This window comes from Nannobrachium achirus, assembly GCF_963921795.1.
Source record: "Nannobrachium achirus genome assembly, chromosome: 9".
Taxonomy (NCBI): Eukaryota; Metazoa; Chordata; class Actinopteri; order Myctophiformes; family Myctophidae; genus Nannobrachium; species Nannobrachium achirus.
In genome coordinates, this window is record NC_137818.1 from 44,018,795 (window position 1) to 44,037,403 (window position 18,609).

At 41.5% G+C, this 18,609-nt stretch overlaps 3 protein-coding genes across 4 annotated transcripts; 2 read left to right on the plus strand and 1 right to left on the minus strand.

The window, feature by feature from the left end:
• Nucleotides 1-329: 329 nt before the first annotated feature.
• tbc1d25 (TBC1 domain family, member 25) lies at nucleotides 330-10,466 on the plus strand. Of its 2 annotated transcripts, none has more exons than XM_080733411.1 (7): nucleotides 330-472; nucleotides 1,304-1,416; nucleotides 1,983-2,137; nucleotides 2,236-2,432; nucleotides 2,993-3,181; nucleotides 4,398-4,673; nucleotides 5,716-10,466. In XM_080733411.1, exons 1-7 carry the CDS (start codon nucleotides 428-430, stop codon nucleotides 7,444-7,446), a joined length of 2,706 nt encoding a protein of 901 aa, XP_080589537.1. In that variant the 5' UTR covers nucleotides 330-427; the 3' UTR covers nucleotides 7,447-10,466. The 2 variants fall into 2 exon arrangements, with proteins under 2 accessions (XP_080589537.1, XP_080589538.1); XM_080733412.1 differs by having other exon boundaries at nucleotides 2,236-2,363.
• LOC308290884 (spastin-like) lies at nucleotides 8,196-13,124 on the minus strand (the record flags this gene model as incomplete). The annotated part of the gene is made up of 2 exons (XM_080732798.1): nucleotides 8,196-8,218; nucleotides 12,158-13,124. The coding sequence occupies 2 exons, from the start codon at nucleotides 13,122-13,124 to the stop codon at nucleotides 8,196-8,198; spliced, it is 990 nt and encodes a 329-aa protein (XP_080588924.1).
• A 1,938-nt stretch (nucleotides 13,125-15,062) lies between these two features.
• ndufb11 (NADH:ubiquinone oxidoreductase subunit B11) lies at nucleotides 15,063-17,915 on the plus strand. Its single transcript, XM_080733315.1, has 3 exons — nucleotides 15,063-15,295; nucleotides 16,073-16,203; nucleotides 17,608-17,915. Exons 1-3 carry the CDS (start codon nucleotides 15,110-15,112, stop codon nucleotides 17,735-17,737), a joined length of 447 nt encoding a protein of 148 aa, XP_080589441.1. The 5' UTR covers nucleotides 15,063-15,109; the 3' UTR covers nucleotides 17,738-17,915.
• Nucleotides 17,916-18,609: the final 694 nt, after the last annotated feature.

The following is an 18,609-nucleotide window of genomic DNA, read 5'->3' on the forward strand; positions in this document are numbered from 1 at the left end:
TTTGCTTCTTTTGTATGAGATATTAGAATGACAAAGTAGGACGTAGCAATATGCAATGTGGCCCTCTGGAGTGAAGGTGGAAATATAGTGGCCCTCGCCATCATCAAAGTTGCCCACCCCTGCTCTACCATGATCATCATCCTCTCCCCCTCTTTGCGTGCGTGCGCGTGATGCAAGTCTCTCTTGCGCATGCGCAGATCAGATTAACCGGGTACACAAGTTGAAGGAGAGCTTTTATTGTGAAGGCAGAAACACTTCCACCAACAGGAAACAAGTGCATTGAGAGGAGGAAAGGAACTCCCTGCTGCTGCTGGGCGAGAAGAGAGCTACAGCATCAGAAGAAAAACATCCTTCTATTGTTGATCAAAATGTCTTTATAAGGTGGCAGGATATTGATACACAACGATCGTGTTTTCAAGCGTCTATAATGGCTGGCGAGGAGGAGAGGGGGGTCGTGCGAGTGAAAGTCAAGGTAAGAAGAAGAAGAAGAGCATTGCTTTGCTTGTGTGTTACACAGTGATGGCCGCACAGTGGTGATGTGTTGGAACTGGCTGTCTAATAAACACACCATTGTGTTAATTTGACACCAGTCACGAAACAAGTTCTAAATTGACGGCAGATTCGTCTGAGCTCAACTCAAACGGATCTCACCTTTTTATTTGTTGTTATTTCAAGTCGGTAGTTAACCTGGCTACATTGCGTCTGTGTCTGTTAACGTCAACCGCTACTGTGAACGTCATCTTCTCAGTGTGTGACCACCAGTGTCTGTGGCTGGCTGGACGTCTGCGAACCTCTTTGGGAGATGCAGTTGTTGTTGTTATTTGTTTAATCTCAATCAGTGGTAGAAAAAGTACTTGCATTCTTTACTTGAATACAAGCATCAATACTGCAATGTAGAAATACTCTGTTACTTACAAGTAGAAGAGGTCCTGTATTAAAAATGTACCAAAAGGTACTCAAAGTAGAAAGTACTCATTGTGCAGAACGTGCCATTTCAAGTTTTCAAATAACAATCTTTTGAAAATAGCAGATCTACAAGCTCACAATGCGTCGCATCAAAGAAAACAAACAAATGATCTTCATATTTACACATAGACTAGTAGCTGAGATAAGCTATGACGTCAGTGTGTTGTATGTACATGGGATTAAGGTGCAAAAAATAAGTTATGACTTTGCTATGTTTGTTTTATGCACTGCCATGCAGATGTGATGACTGACAAGTGTTGTAATAACATATTTATTTGTTTAATATGGCATACATTATATTGTGCATGGTTTAAAGATTATTTCTCAACACTTCTAGAAATATGACAGGGCGCAGCTTCCTGCGGAGTATCGCTCATTTGCTGTGGATCCACAGATAACATCACTGGAGGTGCTACAACACATACTCATCCGCGCCTTTGACTTAAATGGGTAAGAGAGATGGATGGCTTGCCTGTAGTGCTGCTTCTGCACATATTAATCAGCTGATAAGTGGAATGTTTTTGTTGTTTAAAACTATTTGTGTGCCCTTTTTAATTGTTATTAATGTAATGTTTTGGTATATATTTAGTTAGTTATACCCTGTATAGTTCACAGTGGTTCTCAACCTTTTCAGGCTGTGACCCCCCCCCCCCCCCCCCCCCCCCCAAAAGAATCCTATTTGAACTGGGGACCTCCCACCCCGACAAGCACTTGGAATGTAGGACGAGTTGAGGCATTCAATTTTGTTCAACTTGGTTCCACAGATAAATATTGTGAACATAGCAAATCTATTTACAAGGTCAGCCTATTTTCACAATTATTGCCTCTGATATTATTTAAGAATTATAGTAAATGAAAACCAGTTTTTTATAGTACAGTTTGTTGATTATTTTGATTCAGTAAAGTTTTCTTTTCTTTTAGCTGAGTATCGAATGCTGAATGTGAAAAGCCTGTCAGTTGCAGCCTGGCTAGTAACCAGCCTTTGCAATCATTTTCCTTTATTGTTTTCTGCTTAGGAAGCAACATTTTGGGATCAGTTACTTGTGCCGTGATCGGGGCGGCGTGGAAGTATATCTTTCCCTCCTGTCTGACTGGGATTTGGACGCTGCATTTGTCAGTGCAGCCAAACCCTATCTACAGCTTAAGATGGACATCAAACCTTCAGAAGATAGTAAGAGGACAAACACTGTCTGATATCCAAAAGCGGTTGGTCACATCTAGACTAGAGCATCTAACCTACTCTATCCGTGACTATTTGTCCATTTCCAGGTCCCGTTATGGAAGACTGGGACATCATCAGCCCCAAAGATGTGATTGGCTCAGAGCAGCTTCCTGGGGAGAAGACCAAGTCCTTGACGTCTGCTGCTCTCCCCTTCACCCAGTCCTTGTTGTCCCAGGTTACTGATGACCTTCCTCATCCAGTCAGCCATCTCTTTTACCAGCCGCTCACTGCAGCCTTGAGTCAGGTCCTTTGCTCAGCTTGTCCTCTGCACTAGAGCCTAACCGATATATCGGTTTCACCGACATATCGGCAAATATTTGACTTTTTACTATAGTATTATTGGCAGTTATGCAGCCGATGTGTCCTGATCTTTAACCACTTTCAACCTGGCGGCCCTATTTTGGGCATGTTGATTGTAAAGTGAACATTTTGTAATGTTTTCAAAAATGTTCAGAAATAGCAGATCTACAAGCTCACAACGTATCACATTGCAAAGTGTTGCGAGCTCTTTTTTGAACATGTTTGAATAGGGCTTAAGTGGTTAAATGAAAAAGGTTACGCATTTGTGTATATTATATTTACTAGCCATTGTATATTTAAAGTTAAATGTTCTTTTCATATGTTGTAATTTAAGTATATACTTAATTTAATTATTTGAAATGTCAAAAAGTGATTTGTGATTGTTCAATTATCGGTTGTTTAGGACCACGATCGTCATCAGACCCAAAATTCTGGTTTCGGTCTACTCTGCACCTCACATTGACTCACTAGGAACTCATATTCTTTTACCCTTTATGTGTTTAGATGGGCCGGACCTTGTCCAAAGTCCAACAAGCCTTGACTTGGTCTTATGGGGAGGAGATCAAGCCTTTCAAGCCACCCCTGAGCGACGCTGAGTTCCACAGTTACCTTAATGGACAGGGCCAGCTGACACGACCTGAGGAATTGAGGTTACGAATCTACCATGGTGGTGTGGAGTCTTCACTACGAAAGGTAGTTGACCTGTGTTCTAGTCTGTTCCATACCCACCAAAGTTCTACAGCAGGGGTCTTCAGCAGGGGTTAGAGTTACTACAGGGGGTCCTCCAAATCTTTGAGTGATAGAATTTTCTTTCTCCTTTTTTATATTAACCACTTGAACTTTAGTGTCCATATTCTGAGAACTTTAGCCAAAAATAGCAGATCTACAAGCTCACAAGCTTTTCTATTTTCGGCAAAGAGCTTTGGTGTAGAGGGGAAAAATAGCAGACTAAGTACAGAGTGAAAGGTCAAGTTTAATAAGTATCTACGGTTCTAGTGGTTAAATATCTTAAACCACAAATTGACATGATTCCAAAATACACTGATGATTGTGTTGTCAAACAATGAAACTATATGTCCCTGCTTCATCACTCTCTCAATGAAGGGATCCTTGGCCTGAAAACATTGAAGACCCTTGTTCTACAGTGTAATGTTCATTCATATTATGTTTTCACAGAGGAGTTTGTTGTGTAGCCTACACTGAGGGACAAATGATAATTTCCAGACTCATGTCAAAATATTCCACCTAGTATAGATGAGGAAATAGCATTTGAATACAATGGTCGACCCTATTTATTTGAGCCAGAGATTAGCCTTCCCTACATACAGAGGGTCAAACAGATTTCACCTTTAAATGACAAAGTTGACAGTATTTCAAAATGCATGAAGATTAAATCATCTCATAACTGCCCCTGAGCAGATTTGCTTCAGACTTCTCAGACTCAGAATGTGAGGTTATTGCAACTTTTATTATTTGCATTATTGGCAATCATTAACCAGGTGTATGGGAAATGGATCAGGTGTGGCCTGCTGCGTTTTTCTTCTCTCTACACCGACATTTTAAATACTTAAATGCAACATTGTTTTTCCACAGTTTGGTTCAGTTTATTTTTTTTAAATCCCCAAAATAGACTTTTTAAAGATTTGTTTTTGGGCTTTTATGCCTTTATTGATAGGACAGTAGACTGACAGGAAATGGCGAGAGAGATGGGGAGTGACACGCGGCAAAGGTCGTCCGGATCGGGAATCGAACCGGCGATGCCGCCAGGCATCCATGCCTATGTGGCAATGCCTAAGTGGAACTGCAGAATTCCTGAAATTATTTGTTGTTTCATATCATTGAAAATAATATTTTGACCAATGTCTTGTCACAACATGGTAATTATGTAACATTGATCTCGTGTTCTCAGGTTGTGTGGCGGTATCTTCTCAACGTGTACCCTGACGGACTGAGTGGGCAGGAGAGGATGGACTACATGAAGAGGAAGACCAGAGAGTATGACCAGCTGAAGGGGGAGTGGTCTGTCAGGGTCAGCCCCGAGGACCTGGAGTTCATCCGGGGGAACGTTCTGAAGGACGTCCTGAGGACGGACCGTGCCCATCCATACTACGCGGGCTCGGAGGACAGCCCTCACCTCACCGCCCTCACAGACCTGCTCACAACGTTTGCAATCACACACCCACAGGTGAGTAAAGCCGGGGTCTTCAACGTTTTCAGGCCAAGGACCCCTTAGTCGAGAGAGAGATGAAGCAGGGACCCCCACAACATGTTAGATTCCATATAGTTTTCATCTTTTGACAGCACAATCATTAGTGTATTTTGGAATCATGTCAATTTGTGTTTTCGGATATTTAACCACTTGAACCGTCAATACTTAAACCTTTCACTTGACCTTTCACTCTGTACTTAGTCTGCTCTTTTTCCCCCCTACACCAAAGCTAGCCGAAAATGGCCGATCTACGAGCTTGTAGATCTGCTATTTATTGCTAGTGTTTCTATCACACAAAGATTTGGAGGTCCCCTGTAGTAACTCTGAGGACCTCCTAGGGGTCCCGGACCCCCTGTTGAAGGCCCCTGGTGTTCTTTCCTCTAAACTACAACAAGATTTTCTGCAGCATCTACAGTATGTGTGCTATATTTCCATATGAATTCTCGGTTTATTCCACCATGGCGCAGCCGATAGAAGCAGGTGGCAGATTCAGGTCAGTCAGGCAGGGAGTTAGGCAGTACCTCTGCATGCAAACGTGGCTGGGTACTGTGCCACTCAGTGTATCGCTGGTCAGACAGGATCAGGTGTTCATATTCGACTTCACATTTCAACTGACTTATTCCATGATGACTTATGATCACTGATGTTATGGTTATTTAAAGTTTTATAACACATCAAATATATAATGATGCAACACATTTTTCCCTCAAATCCTTCACTGTGCCTCCGGGCTTAGCCGGGCTCACCAACAAATGCAATTGGCCATGTTCGTGGGTGGGGAGTCAGGCGTGATCTTTGTCGTCACTCTAGTGTCTCGTACAGGTTGATCGCATGCTCAGCAGGTTAGGAATCATTAAAACCCATCATTTCAGCTATCAGTAAGGTTTTGTTGCTTGTAAAATGTAGACTTTGTTCACTTGCCATCGTTCCTCTGCTGAAATGGAAACTTGTTTTGCACTTGTTTTTCAGCCATCGTTCCTCTGTTGAAATGGAAACTTGTTTTGCACTTGTTTTTCAGATATCATACTGTCAGGGAATGAGCGACATCGCCTCCCCTATACTTGCCGTCATGGACAACGAGGCTCATGCGTTCATTTGCTTCTGTGGCATCATGAAACGCCTGGAGGGGAACTTCCGCCCCGACGGGCAGCTCATGTCCGTTAAGTTCCAACACCTGAAGCTGCTCTTGCAGTACTCAGACCCCGAGTTCTACGCCTACCTAGTCTCTCGTGGAGCAGACGACCTCTTCTTCTGCTACCGCTGGCTGCTCCTAGAGCTCAAACGGGAGTTTGCCTTCGACGATGCTCTCAGGATGCTGGAGGTAACTTGGAGCTCTCTGCCCCCTGATCCCCCCGAGACGGAGGTGGAACTCCTGGGGCCGCCGTTGGAGTCGGATGATAGAACCACGCAATGCACAGGGAAGAACTCAATGGTGGAGGGGTGTCTCAGGGACGATGACGAGGATGAGGGAAAAGAAAGGCACCGCAGACGGCACATGCTGAGGCCTTCCAGGGAGGAACCGGACGGAGGCAGGAAGGCTGGCATTGAAGAAAACATGAGGCCAGATGCAGGAGATGGCAGAAAAGGTGATGGAGATTGTAACATATCATGTGTGGTAAAGGAAAAGTCTGTCTCCCCGGCAACTCCTTTGGAGAAGCAAGCTAGTTATGGGGATTTTAAATACTACAGCGCCCGGAATGATGATAGCTTTGATATGGAGGATGCTGACCCACCCGAGGAAGCCCTGGAGTTAGTAACCTCGCAGCCTGATTCGGCCGCCCCAAGCCGCCAGTCCACAATGGACAGCGAGGAGGATCCCGGTGAGCGAGTGCCTCTCATAAACAACCACATTATTTCCTCTCCAGAGATTGAGGGGAGAAACCCGTCTAGCGCACAAAGGGTATCCCCAGCTTCCCTGTTCCCCGGGGGCTTAACCAACTGGAAAACGAGTTCATCTCCATCCCCTACCTTTTCAGCTTCACCCTCCAGCTGGCCAGGCGACTCGCCAGACTCTCCTCCAGCAAAGTACCCATATCCAACTGTAACCAATGGAGAGGCTGCCTCACCAGAGACCGCCCAGAGAGGACTGGCCACCTTTGGCCCTGTGCTCAGCAATACCGGAGCTAACTCTCCCACTAACCCCACTGTAAAAACCTCTGCTGCTTCTCCGTCAACGTCCCACCCTCAGAGTAGATCTTTGCTGTCGTCTCCCATTTTGTCCTTTGGTAGAGGCTCTTCATTGCCCTCTCCCTGCAACAAATCCCCCAGTACCTCTGTCAACATGACCAACTCTACCAAGTCAGAGAGCAGCAGCATTAAACCGTGCTCTCTGCCTCCACCTCAAGAGTTTGGAAAAGGGAATCCTTTCATGCTGTTCCTGTGCCTGTCTATCCTGCTGGAGCACAGAGACCACATCATCAAAAACAGTTTTGATTACAATGAGCTAGCTATGCACTTTGACCGCCTTGTCCGCCGACACAACCTTGGCCGGGTGCTCCAGCGAGCCAAGGCGCTGTTCGCGGACTACTTGCATAGTGAAGTGTGGGACTCCGAGGAAGGGGACGAGGTCAGCTCTGACTCCCCGACCACAGCGACTGCTGCTCCACTTTCCCCCTCTCCGACCCCCTCTGGCAGACCCCTTTTCACCCCTTTATCATCCCCTCAGCCTTCATCTCCAAATTCCACTTACAACCTTGCTACCACAATTCCATCCCCAATATCCCAAGTAGCCTTTTCACCCTCTTCCTGATTCCTTTGAGTGGCCTGATATTTGCATTTTGTACCATATCGAGATTGGCGGCTAAGGACACCAATATGGCAGTTTTTTGTTTATTTTTTTCCCCCCACTCTCTTTTTCAAATTTGTTAAGGATTTGTTTCTAAATATATAATTATGCACTTTGTTGATGAAGATGTTAATGATCCCAGTGTGATTTTAAAAATTGCCTGCCGAGAATGAAACCCCTGCGCAGACTTTGAAATCAGGTTCCTTTTTGGGTACAGAGTTCACTACATTCACTATCAGAATTTTTGAGACACAAAACCGGCCTCCCTGCTCTCCAAAATATCGGAATCGGCTTTAAGAAAATCCATATCTAATGACATGGAGAGCATTGAACCCAATAAACTGACTATTACCCTTGATTTATACTTTGTTGCATGCCATGTCGTGCAACCAAGTATAAACCACCATTTAGTGGCCTGCTGGAGATGCCTGTTGATGGTGTCCCACTTTGATGGGGCTAAAACTAATGCTTTTTCTCCCCTTTATGTACTGTATATTCCAACTAATGTATTTCTTATTACTGTGCTTGGTTATTTATTTGTTTTCTGCCAAGCTATCAAATATGCTCTCACCTTTTTTGGTATTTTTTTGACTTTCAAATATTATAACAATTTACAATTTAGGCATTATCGTCCTAACAGGTATGCTCATGAAAAAATATGTATTATTTATTCCGCTGAAGAAAGGACTATTAATGGATGGATTTGAGATACACTAAAGGACTTGTGCCACAAGAACTAGACAATAGAGACATTCAAGAGGATTGGATGTCTAACATGATAAAACCTTTACAGTCGGAAACACAAGCAACAACTTAACCAGATATATAAGAGCCACATTTTTATTGGCTATTTCTATAGGTTTTCCCATGTAAAACCTTGGAAAACACAAACTCTGCAATATGTGACTTTTTTTAAATACACCATCCCCCCAGCATTGTTATGCTTTTTTCCTCAGAGAGTTATAGAAAATCAAGAGCAAGAGAGACATGCAAGTCAAGACTGGGGTTGGATTTGAACTTGGGTACTTGTGGCTTATGTGAGTCTGTGCACTAACAGGCTGAGCCACCAGTCACCCCTTCTCTAACTGACAATTTGGTTGTGCTTTTTTGCAAGTGTTCCTTTTGAATGAGGACAAATGGCTAACCATATAGTGCACTTAGCCTCTGTTGCCCTTGTCATTTACTTTGTTTACAAGTTATTCATTTTTTCAAGTCACAAAAGTGATTTAAGCTTTGTTTAGTTGGTTTATAAACTCAGCCTTTCCAAACAGGTGGTGTATCTGCATAGGGGAGATCAGGAGCAACATGGTAGTACATACAGTACATACACTGCAGGTCATATATTGTTATCCTGTTATCCAGACCACATAGTTTTAAAACCGTTTTGAGCCAAGCCAAACAGTACCAGACTTTGGCTATGTTCACATTCACATCTTTGTCTGTGAACATACATTAAAGTGGTATAACCAGATGGTGATGCTAGCAGGTGAGCTGAACTCACTTAAAGTACCTGATGACCCATGTCTGTATCTACATTTATCATAGATAAAGTGTTGGGAGTATTTAAAGAAGTACATTATGTACTAATCGATCAATTCCATTTAACTTCAAACACATTTATTTTGAATCAATCAGTATTTGACCTCGTTAAAATGCATGACACCTGGTTTCAGAATTCTTTCAGAGATTTGTTGATGCCAAGAGTCAAACTAATTTAGGATACGTTTGAAATGTATGATATTCTGCTTCTTGAAATACATCCCAGGACTTTTCTATATTTTAACTATGTTACAGTATGAATATATTTGAATGCAGACTGTGATAATGACTCCTTTTTACTAGATTGTCCAGATTATTGGTCTGTATAACATAATGATCACCTGGGCTGTTGCACCCCTTAACTATCGGTAACTTAAGTATTAATTGTGAAGTATGTTATCCATCCCTTTTATTCAGGAAAGGACTACTACTACTACTACTTCCCAAAGATGGTTGTTTTGTTCCTTTCTGTTACGTTTTAATGTGCAATCCAGTGTTGTTTTTTCCAAAGAAACTTAAGCTGTGTATGCTTTAAGTACTTAGGCTACAGTACTGTGTTGAAACAACGTTACTGAAGCTAACGTGATTCTCTTAAGTAGAGGTCACAAATGCACAGTCTTGATAATTAACTTCCGCAATGGCTAGTGTAAACTTCTACAGATCTCTGGACCAGGCACCCACAGAATGAATTTACGACAAACACGTGAATGTTTAGACATTCTCCATCTCAGAACTCTTTCTTTACTGTAAAAACTAAAATCAGTTGGTATGTGCCATGAAAATAAAAACATCAGCCTAGTATGTCCAACCTTTGGCAGAGAAGTGCCTCGTCACCAGTTGTGAACAAGTAGCCTTGATTTATGTATTTTATGCCCATACTTTGTCCTTTTTCATCTTACCATTATATTCTAAAGTGCTATTGTAGGATCAAATTTGTTTCATTTATTGATGTTTTGAACAAGATAGCAGATCCTTTGTTGTTGGGTGATGATATACTGGAATGTGTAGCTGCTCAACATGATTTCTACTTTTGTTAGATTGCACAATTATTCTTTGTTGTTTTCGTTGTTCATTTATATGCACCTTCCTGTCTGTGTTAACCAATTTCAACCTTTGTCCATATTTTAGGCATGTCATATGCAGAATTTAACAAAATTTGCTCAAATAGCTGATCCACAAGTTGTTACGATGAGACACGTAAAGCTTGTAGAGCGGCTATTTATGTGATTCGCCATATGACATATAGGGCTTAAGTGTTTAAATACATTTAATTCAGCCTGGAATTCAGAATGCTGGAGATAGGCAGCAAAAGTGATCGTGTCAGAACTCCGATTGCCACAATGCTGGACACACAGGCCTACTGAACGTGCTTCTCTTTAAAGCAAGATCTGAATTGACATTCGTTGAGATGGCCTTGTGATTATTGTGATTATTACAGTTTGTTTTGTCCCATTGTTTTGTATAATAGTATGTACTGTAATAGGTATTTAAAAATTAGAATCAATTGATGAAACTTGCTGCACTAAAAGTAAGCAATGTGTGCATTTGTACAAAATATACTTCTCATAAAATTATATATGTACACACAAGATACACTTTTTAATCATACACTAATGTATCCTTGATTGTGTATTGTACACAAATAAATTTCTGTTCCATGCAACTGGCTTGCAAAAGGAATGTGTCTACTGTCTAGTGAAGTGCTCAAATTTCTTGATTGACCCATTTGGATCAATGTACTGTATATATGTACAGGTAGCTTAACACAAGAAACTAAATGCTCACCTCTTTGTTTTGTGACCTCAGATGTTCTGAAGAATGTGAATTTCCAAAAGACTAATGTGATTCACTATGACTGTAATTCTAAGCCACAGTTAACACACAGCTCTAAATGGAAGACCTGCAAGTTTATTAATCTTCAAAGTATAACATATTTGAAGCAACACTGCAGTAATCCCAGTAAAACCTACAGTAGTATATATACCCTAGTTCCATGAGGTGAGCTGAATTATTTTATACTAGCGGTTCGGGTGGCTACACAGCCATCACATCTAGAGTTTGGGCCCTTATGCCCATACTGTATATGGAGATATCTGTATCTGTCAGTCCTTGTCCCTTAATGCCCATATATGGATATCCTTGATGTTGGCAGTATATGCCAATATATGGGCATGCTGATATGCCCATATATAGGGATGGGTATCGTCTGCAATACTTTTAATGGTATCGATTGCATGACGTCGATACTATCGTTTCGATACTCTGGAACGCACCCCTGGCCGGTCGCATCTGTAACAGTTGGGCTACTGAGAGTTTAGTAGGCTACACTCGTTACTGTGGAAAATAGCCGACAATAGCCTATAATGTTTATTATGATGATTATCCAATGTCTATACTCTCCGCTCCGCCGCACTGTGTGATAATCATCGTCACCTCACCGCAGCAGCGGTAGAGCAGTTAAACTTAAATAAAAAGTATCGAATATGGTATCGAAAAGGGTATCGTATCGATTCCCAGGTATCGAAAAAGGTATCGTATCGATTCAAAGGTGAACGATACCCATCCCTACCCATATGGAGATCTCTATCTGTCAGTCCTTGTCCCTTTTATGCCCATATATAGAGATCACTATCTGTCAGTCCTGTTTTTTGAGCGGTGGTAAACCGCTCCATAGAGTGGCTGTGCGTGTGTCTGTAGCCTTTTTCCTCACTTGCTTTTTGAGCGGTGTTAACCGCTCAAAAATAACTGCTCACTTCACACTGGGTGTGATTTATTTATTTATTTACCGGGGACAATACACATTAATCAACATTTTAGTTTTCACATCAGTGCGTTAGAGTTGGCAAAGAGCAATAATAATAATAATGGTTATCTATAATAACTATCAATACAAAACATAGACCTATCAGTACAATACAATAATACAATCAAGTAAACCAAAACAATTTAGTTCTGCTGTTATTTTCCCCTCTCTTGCTATTTTTCCTTCTTCCCTCCCTCCCTCCCCCTCAAAATGCCCTTCCCTGTCGTCCCATTGCTCTATACTGCAGGCAGAAGCACATTTTCAATAAAATACTTTTCAATTTTTGGATCATTCGAACAATATGTACAAAGACTTTGGTGACACAGCTTTTACATTTTGGAGCAATTGGAACAAAGACTTTGGTGACACGACATGTTTCTGAGATAAAAGCTGTGTCACCAAAGTCTTTGTTCCATCGTGCATACAGGTTAAGAGTCTGTGGCTGGACGGAGGGTTTTATACGCTTCAATGAATCTTCAAAGTCTTTATGCTGGATGTTGCGCACCTTACTAGCAGCCATGTTCCGGACTTGTGTTGGCCCCAGTTCCCTAATTGGCCCAAGTGACGCATCTTTGGCTAATGAAGTGAGATCACTTCCTGAATAACCCACAGTCACTTGTGCTAAATGGACCATCTCTGTTTGGTTAAGTGGATTCCCATTCTTTCCCAAAAGATTTCTGAGCAGCTTGAATCTTGTCTCCTCATTTGGTAAAGTCACATAGACTCTCTTTGCAAAGCGCCTGAGTACTGCTTCGTCAAGCTCCTGAGGCCTGTTGGTGGCCCCCATTACCAACACTCTCTCATCTCCTCCTGACTGCACACCATCAAACTGAACCAGGAACTCTGTTTTCAATCGTCGACTGGCATCATGTTCTCCTTCACGTCTTGCACAAAGCAGGCTATCGATTTCATCAATAAAGATGATCGAAGGCTGTAATGCCTTGGCAACGGCGAACAATGCTCGGACAAGCTTCTCACTCTCTCCCATATATTTAGAGGTCAAACTGGAAGCACTGATGTTGAAGAATGTAGCATTCGACTCCACTGCAATCGCTTTAGCCAACATTGTCTTTCCATTTCCTGGAGGACCAAATAGGAGCAATCCGCGGGCTGGACTTCTCAGGCCAATAAATAGCTCTGGATTCAATGAAGGAAAGATGACAATTTCCTGGAGTGCTTGCTTGGCCAGTTCCTGCCCAGCAACATCTTCAAAGCTCACAGTTGTGCCACTGTCAACAATTTCATTAAGAATCAATTTGGCCAGTGTGCTGTCCACATTCTTGAAGTTTTTCATGTCCATCTTTTGAGGCTGCTTCATACCAGATTTTCCATTTTGTATTTTTCGCCCTTGTTGAGTGTCCTTTACATCATTGGATCTGGGAGCAGATCTGAAAGTAGTGGAGGGTTTGATGTGATTGCTTGCAGCACAGCCAGCGCCTACTCCAGTCTTTGACTGGGGTGGAGAATCATTTGAGACATTCTGAGGATGTTTCCTCTTAGATTTTACTGTAGATTCCAAGACTGGAAGTCTTTCTTTTACCATGGCGAGTCCAGTCGTCATTTTAACCTGAAGACTCTTTGCCTGATCATACAGCTCTCCCTGTCCTGTGACCTCAACTGCAATACCTCTTTCAAGCTCTGCAATGCTTTTCTTGTACCACTGACAAGCCTCTTCCTTCACACCTGTATTGTCTTCATCGATTCGTAATGCCAGAGATATGCATTTGAACGCCTTTGTGTGATGGCTTATTATAACTTTGCAGTTGTCTTTGTTCCTACCTACATTTGTTGGTGGACATGATTCTCTTGCATTGAAACACACAGCCGAGTCAGTGGGAGTGCTCTTTTTACCAGAGCTGTAACGTTGAATACGCCCATGCACATTTGAAATAATCCAAGGGCTGAATACAAAATAAACAAAATGTACAAAATACTGTCTCAATGTTTCAAAATGATGTTGTATTCTGAACAACATCGTAGCCATCACAGTTACCAGTACAAGAAAAAGTGAATCTACATTTCAATTTCTGTCCATTTAAAGGCTGGTTTTACTCTGACATCACACAGTGTCACAGTGACACTGTGTGACGTCAGACTACAGCTCTGGTTTGTGTTTGTGTCACAAATGGAAACTGTTGCTATGCAACGGACCAAGCGCCCCCCTGTTGTCATAGTGACGAAGCATGATTTGTTTATGATTATGTTGTCGTAGTGACGTCAGATGTCCTCCCTCCAGCTGGCTGGCCTGCTAGCCCTACCAGCAAGTTTCATGCTTTTTAAGGGTGCTAACCACTTCTACGTCTGACCTTTTTCTAAAAGTGCACTTTTGTTGCTTTGCTTATCTGCTGAACTAAATTCCGTTTACACCTTTATCTTACAAGTAATTTGTCTCATTACTAGCCACAGTAGCCAGCCTTGTTGTGTAGTGATTCGTGATGAGCTGGGATCGAACCACAGTCTCCCACTCGCCAAACCGACACGGTTTTTAAACGTATACGGAGAAGTAGGCATTTGCACGCTGATATTCAGTAGTAGGCCTACGGCAAGTCAGACTCTATACTACATCTATGGTTGTCTGACTCTTATCCAAGGCCACGATGACTCCAAACGACTGCGCAGTAGAACTAGAAGCATGGGGAAAAAAATATTTGATGTAATTGGCTCGAAACAAAATGCCGAAACCCGGGATCGAACCAGGGACCTTTAGATCTTCAGTCTAACGCTCTCCCAACTGAGCTATTTCGGCGGTAAAGCACTACTGTTTCTCAGTACAAAATAAACAAAGCAAATAAATGTTAGCGCGGTCGCGGTGAATGATGTGTGTTGATTCTCTCTCTAGAGATCATAGAATTGGGGCCGGGCGGTTCTAGCTGGCATAACTGTCTATCAGGTTGTAGCGGGCAAGCAGTATGAGTCATTCTGTGGTGTAGGGCGCCCCCAGGTGTGCTAAGAAATAAAACTGTTCATGATCAAAATTCATAATTACAAATTATTACAGACATATTTTGAAGACACATTTGCATACCTATTATAGGCGTATAGGTAATGTTCTACTGTGTTCATTATTCAAAAGGGACTTTCGTGGATGAAAATTAGGAGGTGATCAATAAAAAATGTGCGTAAATGAGAAGTCAACGGTTCGTTTCGTTCTCTACAACCAGCAGGTAGCGCTCTTCTCTTGTAAATTTGTGACGACGTGTGACTCTATGCGTGTGACCTAAATATCCCTGCAGCGTTTCCTGTTCCGGGTCGTAATATTGTAGCGAGCGGAGCAAAACGGTCAAGATGTTGGCCCGTTTGGCTCGTTTGGGGCCCCCTTTGGCCCGTCTTCGGCCCGATGCAGCGTGCGGGGCTCGGTTTGTATCGCAGTCGCAGCCATCCGGAGCCGCTGGCTCTGCCACCGTGTCTGATTTACAGCCGTCGCATGCCGGGGAAAGTCACGGACACAGCGAGGTCAGCCCGTACGTGAAGGTGAGTTCAGTTCAGTTCAGCCGCTCTGTTGACAGACTGTCACTGGACACTGTCCAGACACACTTGAAAATCTGGAAGAAAACATAAGGGTAACATGCATTAAACATACAGGCTAGTTTTCTACGTTAGCTAGTCAGCTGTGGTCCTCAAACATTTTCATTTCAAGAACCCCAAACTGTTTTATTAGGCTGCATTTCTAATAGTGAAATTATACTGTTTATCATTTTTATTATCCCCACTTGAGAACCACTGGGCCAGGTTGATATCTGATATTAACTGAGAGTGCAGCCTATCAATTAATGCCAGATTGGTGTAGGGCAGGCCTACAACAACAACCCTTAATATAACACTGAAAGTGTACAAAATACAAATGGGACCATTTGGGGACATTTGTATGCTCTCAGTTGAATGGATAAATGAACACTGAGGATTTCACTGCGTGCAGTCAATCAATGTGCACACGTTTTGTCTGATTTTAATACTTAGAGCTTATTCACCAATCATCAGGTGCATTTCTTCTAATCGATCTCTATTATATACCAGTCCAGTCTACCAATACCTGCACACATGAATGAAAATGACTTGAGGACTGGGAAAGGGCTTGGATATTCTCTGCTAGACATCCTCAGATGAGCAACCTTTGTGGAAATATGATTGAGTTTAAACACTTCCAATGCTTATACTCTTATTAGTTATACTGTCACTTGCAATGTGGGTATTTCTTATTTCTATGTTTAATGTATTAAACCTTTTTTTTTATTTTTTATGTTCTGTCAGAATCCAGATTTCCATGGGTTCTCAACTGATCCTGTGGTTGACGAATGGAACATGAGGATTGGCTTCTTCTTTGGCATCTCTGTGGCGCTTGTTATTGGTGGAACATTTATCCATTACCTACCAGACCATGGGTGAGTTGATTTATTTAAAAAATGTCACTACATGGCACTGTCCATGATTTTGTTATTGTCTTTTACTTCATGGTTCAGACTTTATAATAGTAATTATAGCAAAGTGAACGATTAGTACCTTTTACGTAGCCAGTTCATGGTGGGAATGTTACGCTGTTATTCGCCTTACTGTTCTGTAAAAAGGTATGGACACATTGTACCACCTTTGGGCTGGCAGCGGAGGTGGTCACAGAGGTAAATCGACGTCCGTGTAAAAGGCGCAGTCACAGGGCAGGACGTCTCTCTCTCTCTCCCTTTAGTTTATCCTCCAATGTATTCATACTCACACAAAAACACAGCTTCAATGCATCTATTTTCACAACCTGACCTGACAGGAGACTGGTTGTGTGGAGTGGACAGGAGATTCAGTCTTTATAATAACAATACACTTCTTTCTTTCTTTCTTTCTTTCTTTAAAAATAAATAAATGCATAGGCTATCTGGCTGTATAGTGTACTGACTGACAGCTGTGATGATATCTAGTTGTATGTACGTGGGAGAGAAAGAAAGGATTGAGCAAAAGAGAGAAAGGGAGAATATATTTATGATGATAAAGTAACTTTTGTACTTTTCGAATTATCTTTTTCAATACAGCGTTCAATACGAGTGGTTTGGAAAACAGCTTTTATGTTGCTCTGTGAAGAAAAATGCTTAAAAATACAGGTGCTTCTGGGACTGCTATTTTGTGAAATAAATGTGTAGTTGGGTATAATTCTAAATCTACAGGAGCAGCTGTTATTAAACAGCATAATACTAGATGCTGATGCTGCTGTGTTACTGTTACACGCCACGCCTCTGATTCTGGAATGCTGGCATACAACGTAAGACCCATACAGGCATCTTTGTTTGCTTCTGTGTAAGAAAAAAGCAAAGCTGACATTAATGATGGCTCTTAAATGGGATTTCTGTATTAAAGTGTGTATTGATCGACCCATGTATATCAAAGGGCAGAAGGCACTTGAAGACTACCCAAATATTACCTGTCTGCCCCTATTCCAAATAAGAATAAGAAAATATAGTTTTGTTACACTAATGACTAATGTTGGTAATCATGTGGTATTAAGACAAAACCTACTGGGACTAGCGTGTTACAGGCACAGTAGGTAAAACATTGGTTTAATCCTTAAATTGGAATGCAGTGTTTATAAATTCCTCTTAATATAAAGTTTGTTTTTGATGTAAAAATATATATTTTGGTACCTGTCCTCGAAGGATGATATGTTCAGACTATGAATGATTGGTGATATGAGACTGAAAATTGCAGGACAACTTTGCAGAGGAGTGAATATTGCAGATTGATCTTGACATCGTTTTAGAAGAGGGAATTACAGTGTGATCATGTTTGTTTCTCTTGTCTTAACCCAGCATGCGGCAATGGGCGAGAAGGGAAGCTGAGCTACTGATCAAGCAAAGAGAAGCGGAGGGTCTTACTGTAATGGATGAGAACTACTATGACCCAAGCAAGATTGTGCTGCCTGGAGGTGGAGAGGAGTAGGATGTACAATAAGATTGACATTAACTGTAAATTGTATTAGATTATTATTGTGTAATAAATATGTACCTGTTGGAAATGTGTGATCTTTGTGAACAATAACCTTATAATGGCTTGACATGAAAAACAAACAAATGAATCAATCGTACCAGCTCAGTGGTTAGTTAAGAGTGTCTGCCTGACATGAGAAGGTCAGTTCAATCCATTGCTGAGTCAATACCAAATACTATAAAAATGGCACTCTGCATCAAGGGTTAAGATATGGGTGTCTTTGTGACATAGTAGTGTCATGTATCTTGCATCTTATGACCTATGTTATTCATAATCCATCTTTTACTTGGGAATTCCTAAAAGGGAACTTGACCCCTCTTACTTAATTTTCTTCAAAATGTACCACTTATGGTTCTTGATTTCAGAGAATAGATGATCCCTCCATATTTGAAAACGGTTACAGCTTTTGCTTTAACTAAATTATGAGTTGTTTAAAACGAATTATTTCAAAATGTACCCTTTTAAGTGGATGGAGAAACTTCATTGAGAATTGAGAGGAAAGAATAATAATGGAAACATTTGCATCAGATGCATGTTGAACATTTCCAGCCTTAAGTAATTTAACCCAAAAGAAATTGGGTGTTTTTTTGTTTTGTAATTTATATATTCATACTTCATTCTGATTAAATGCTTTATACTGTAGATGACAGTTAACATTCAAGATGCATGCATTTGGTTTCACAAGTCAATAAGGAAAATTACGATATGGATTATGTACAGTATATAAAAGTGACTGACTGCACAATCATACATACTAGATTAGTTTAATGAATCAAAGACTAACTGCTTATACAGTATGTGTTAAGTAGGTGCAGTGAAATGTT

Coding starts and splice junctions, on each gene's coding strand:
- tbc1d25 (XM_080733411.1), top strand. CDS start 428: ATGGCTGGCGAGGAGGAGAGGGGGGTCGTGCGAGTGAAAGTCAAG. Junction 473..1,303: donor TCGTGCGAGTGAAAGTCAAG/GTAAGAAGAAGA, acceptor CAACACTTCTAG/AAATATGACAGGGCGCAGCT. Junction 4,674..5,715: donor TTGCAATCACACACCCACAG/GTGAGTAAAGCC, acceptor CTTGTTTTTCAG/ATATCATACTGTCAGGGAAT.
- ndufb11 (XM_080733315.1), top strand. CDS start 15,110: ATGTTGGCCCGTTTGGCTCGTTTGGGGCCCCCTTTGGCCCGTCTTCGG. Junction 15,296..16,072: donor AGGTCAGCCCGTACGTGAAG/GTGAGTTCAGTT, acceptor ATGTTCTGTCAG/AATCCAGATTTCCATGGGTT. Junction 16,204..17,607: donor CATTACCTACCAGACCATGG/GTGAGTTGATTT, acceptor GTCTTAACCCAG/CATGCGGCAATGGGCGAGAA.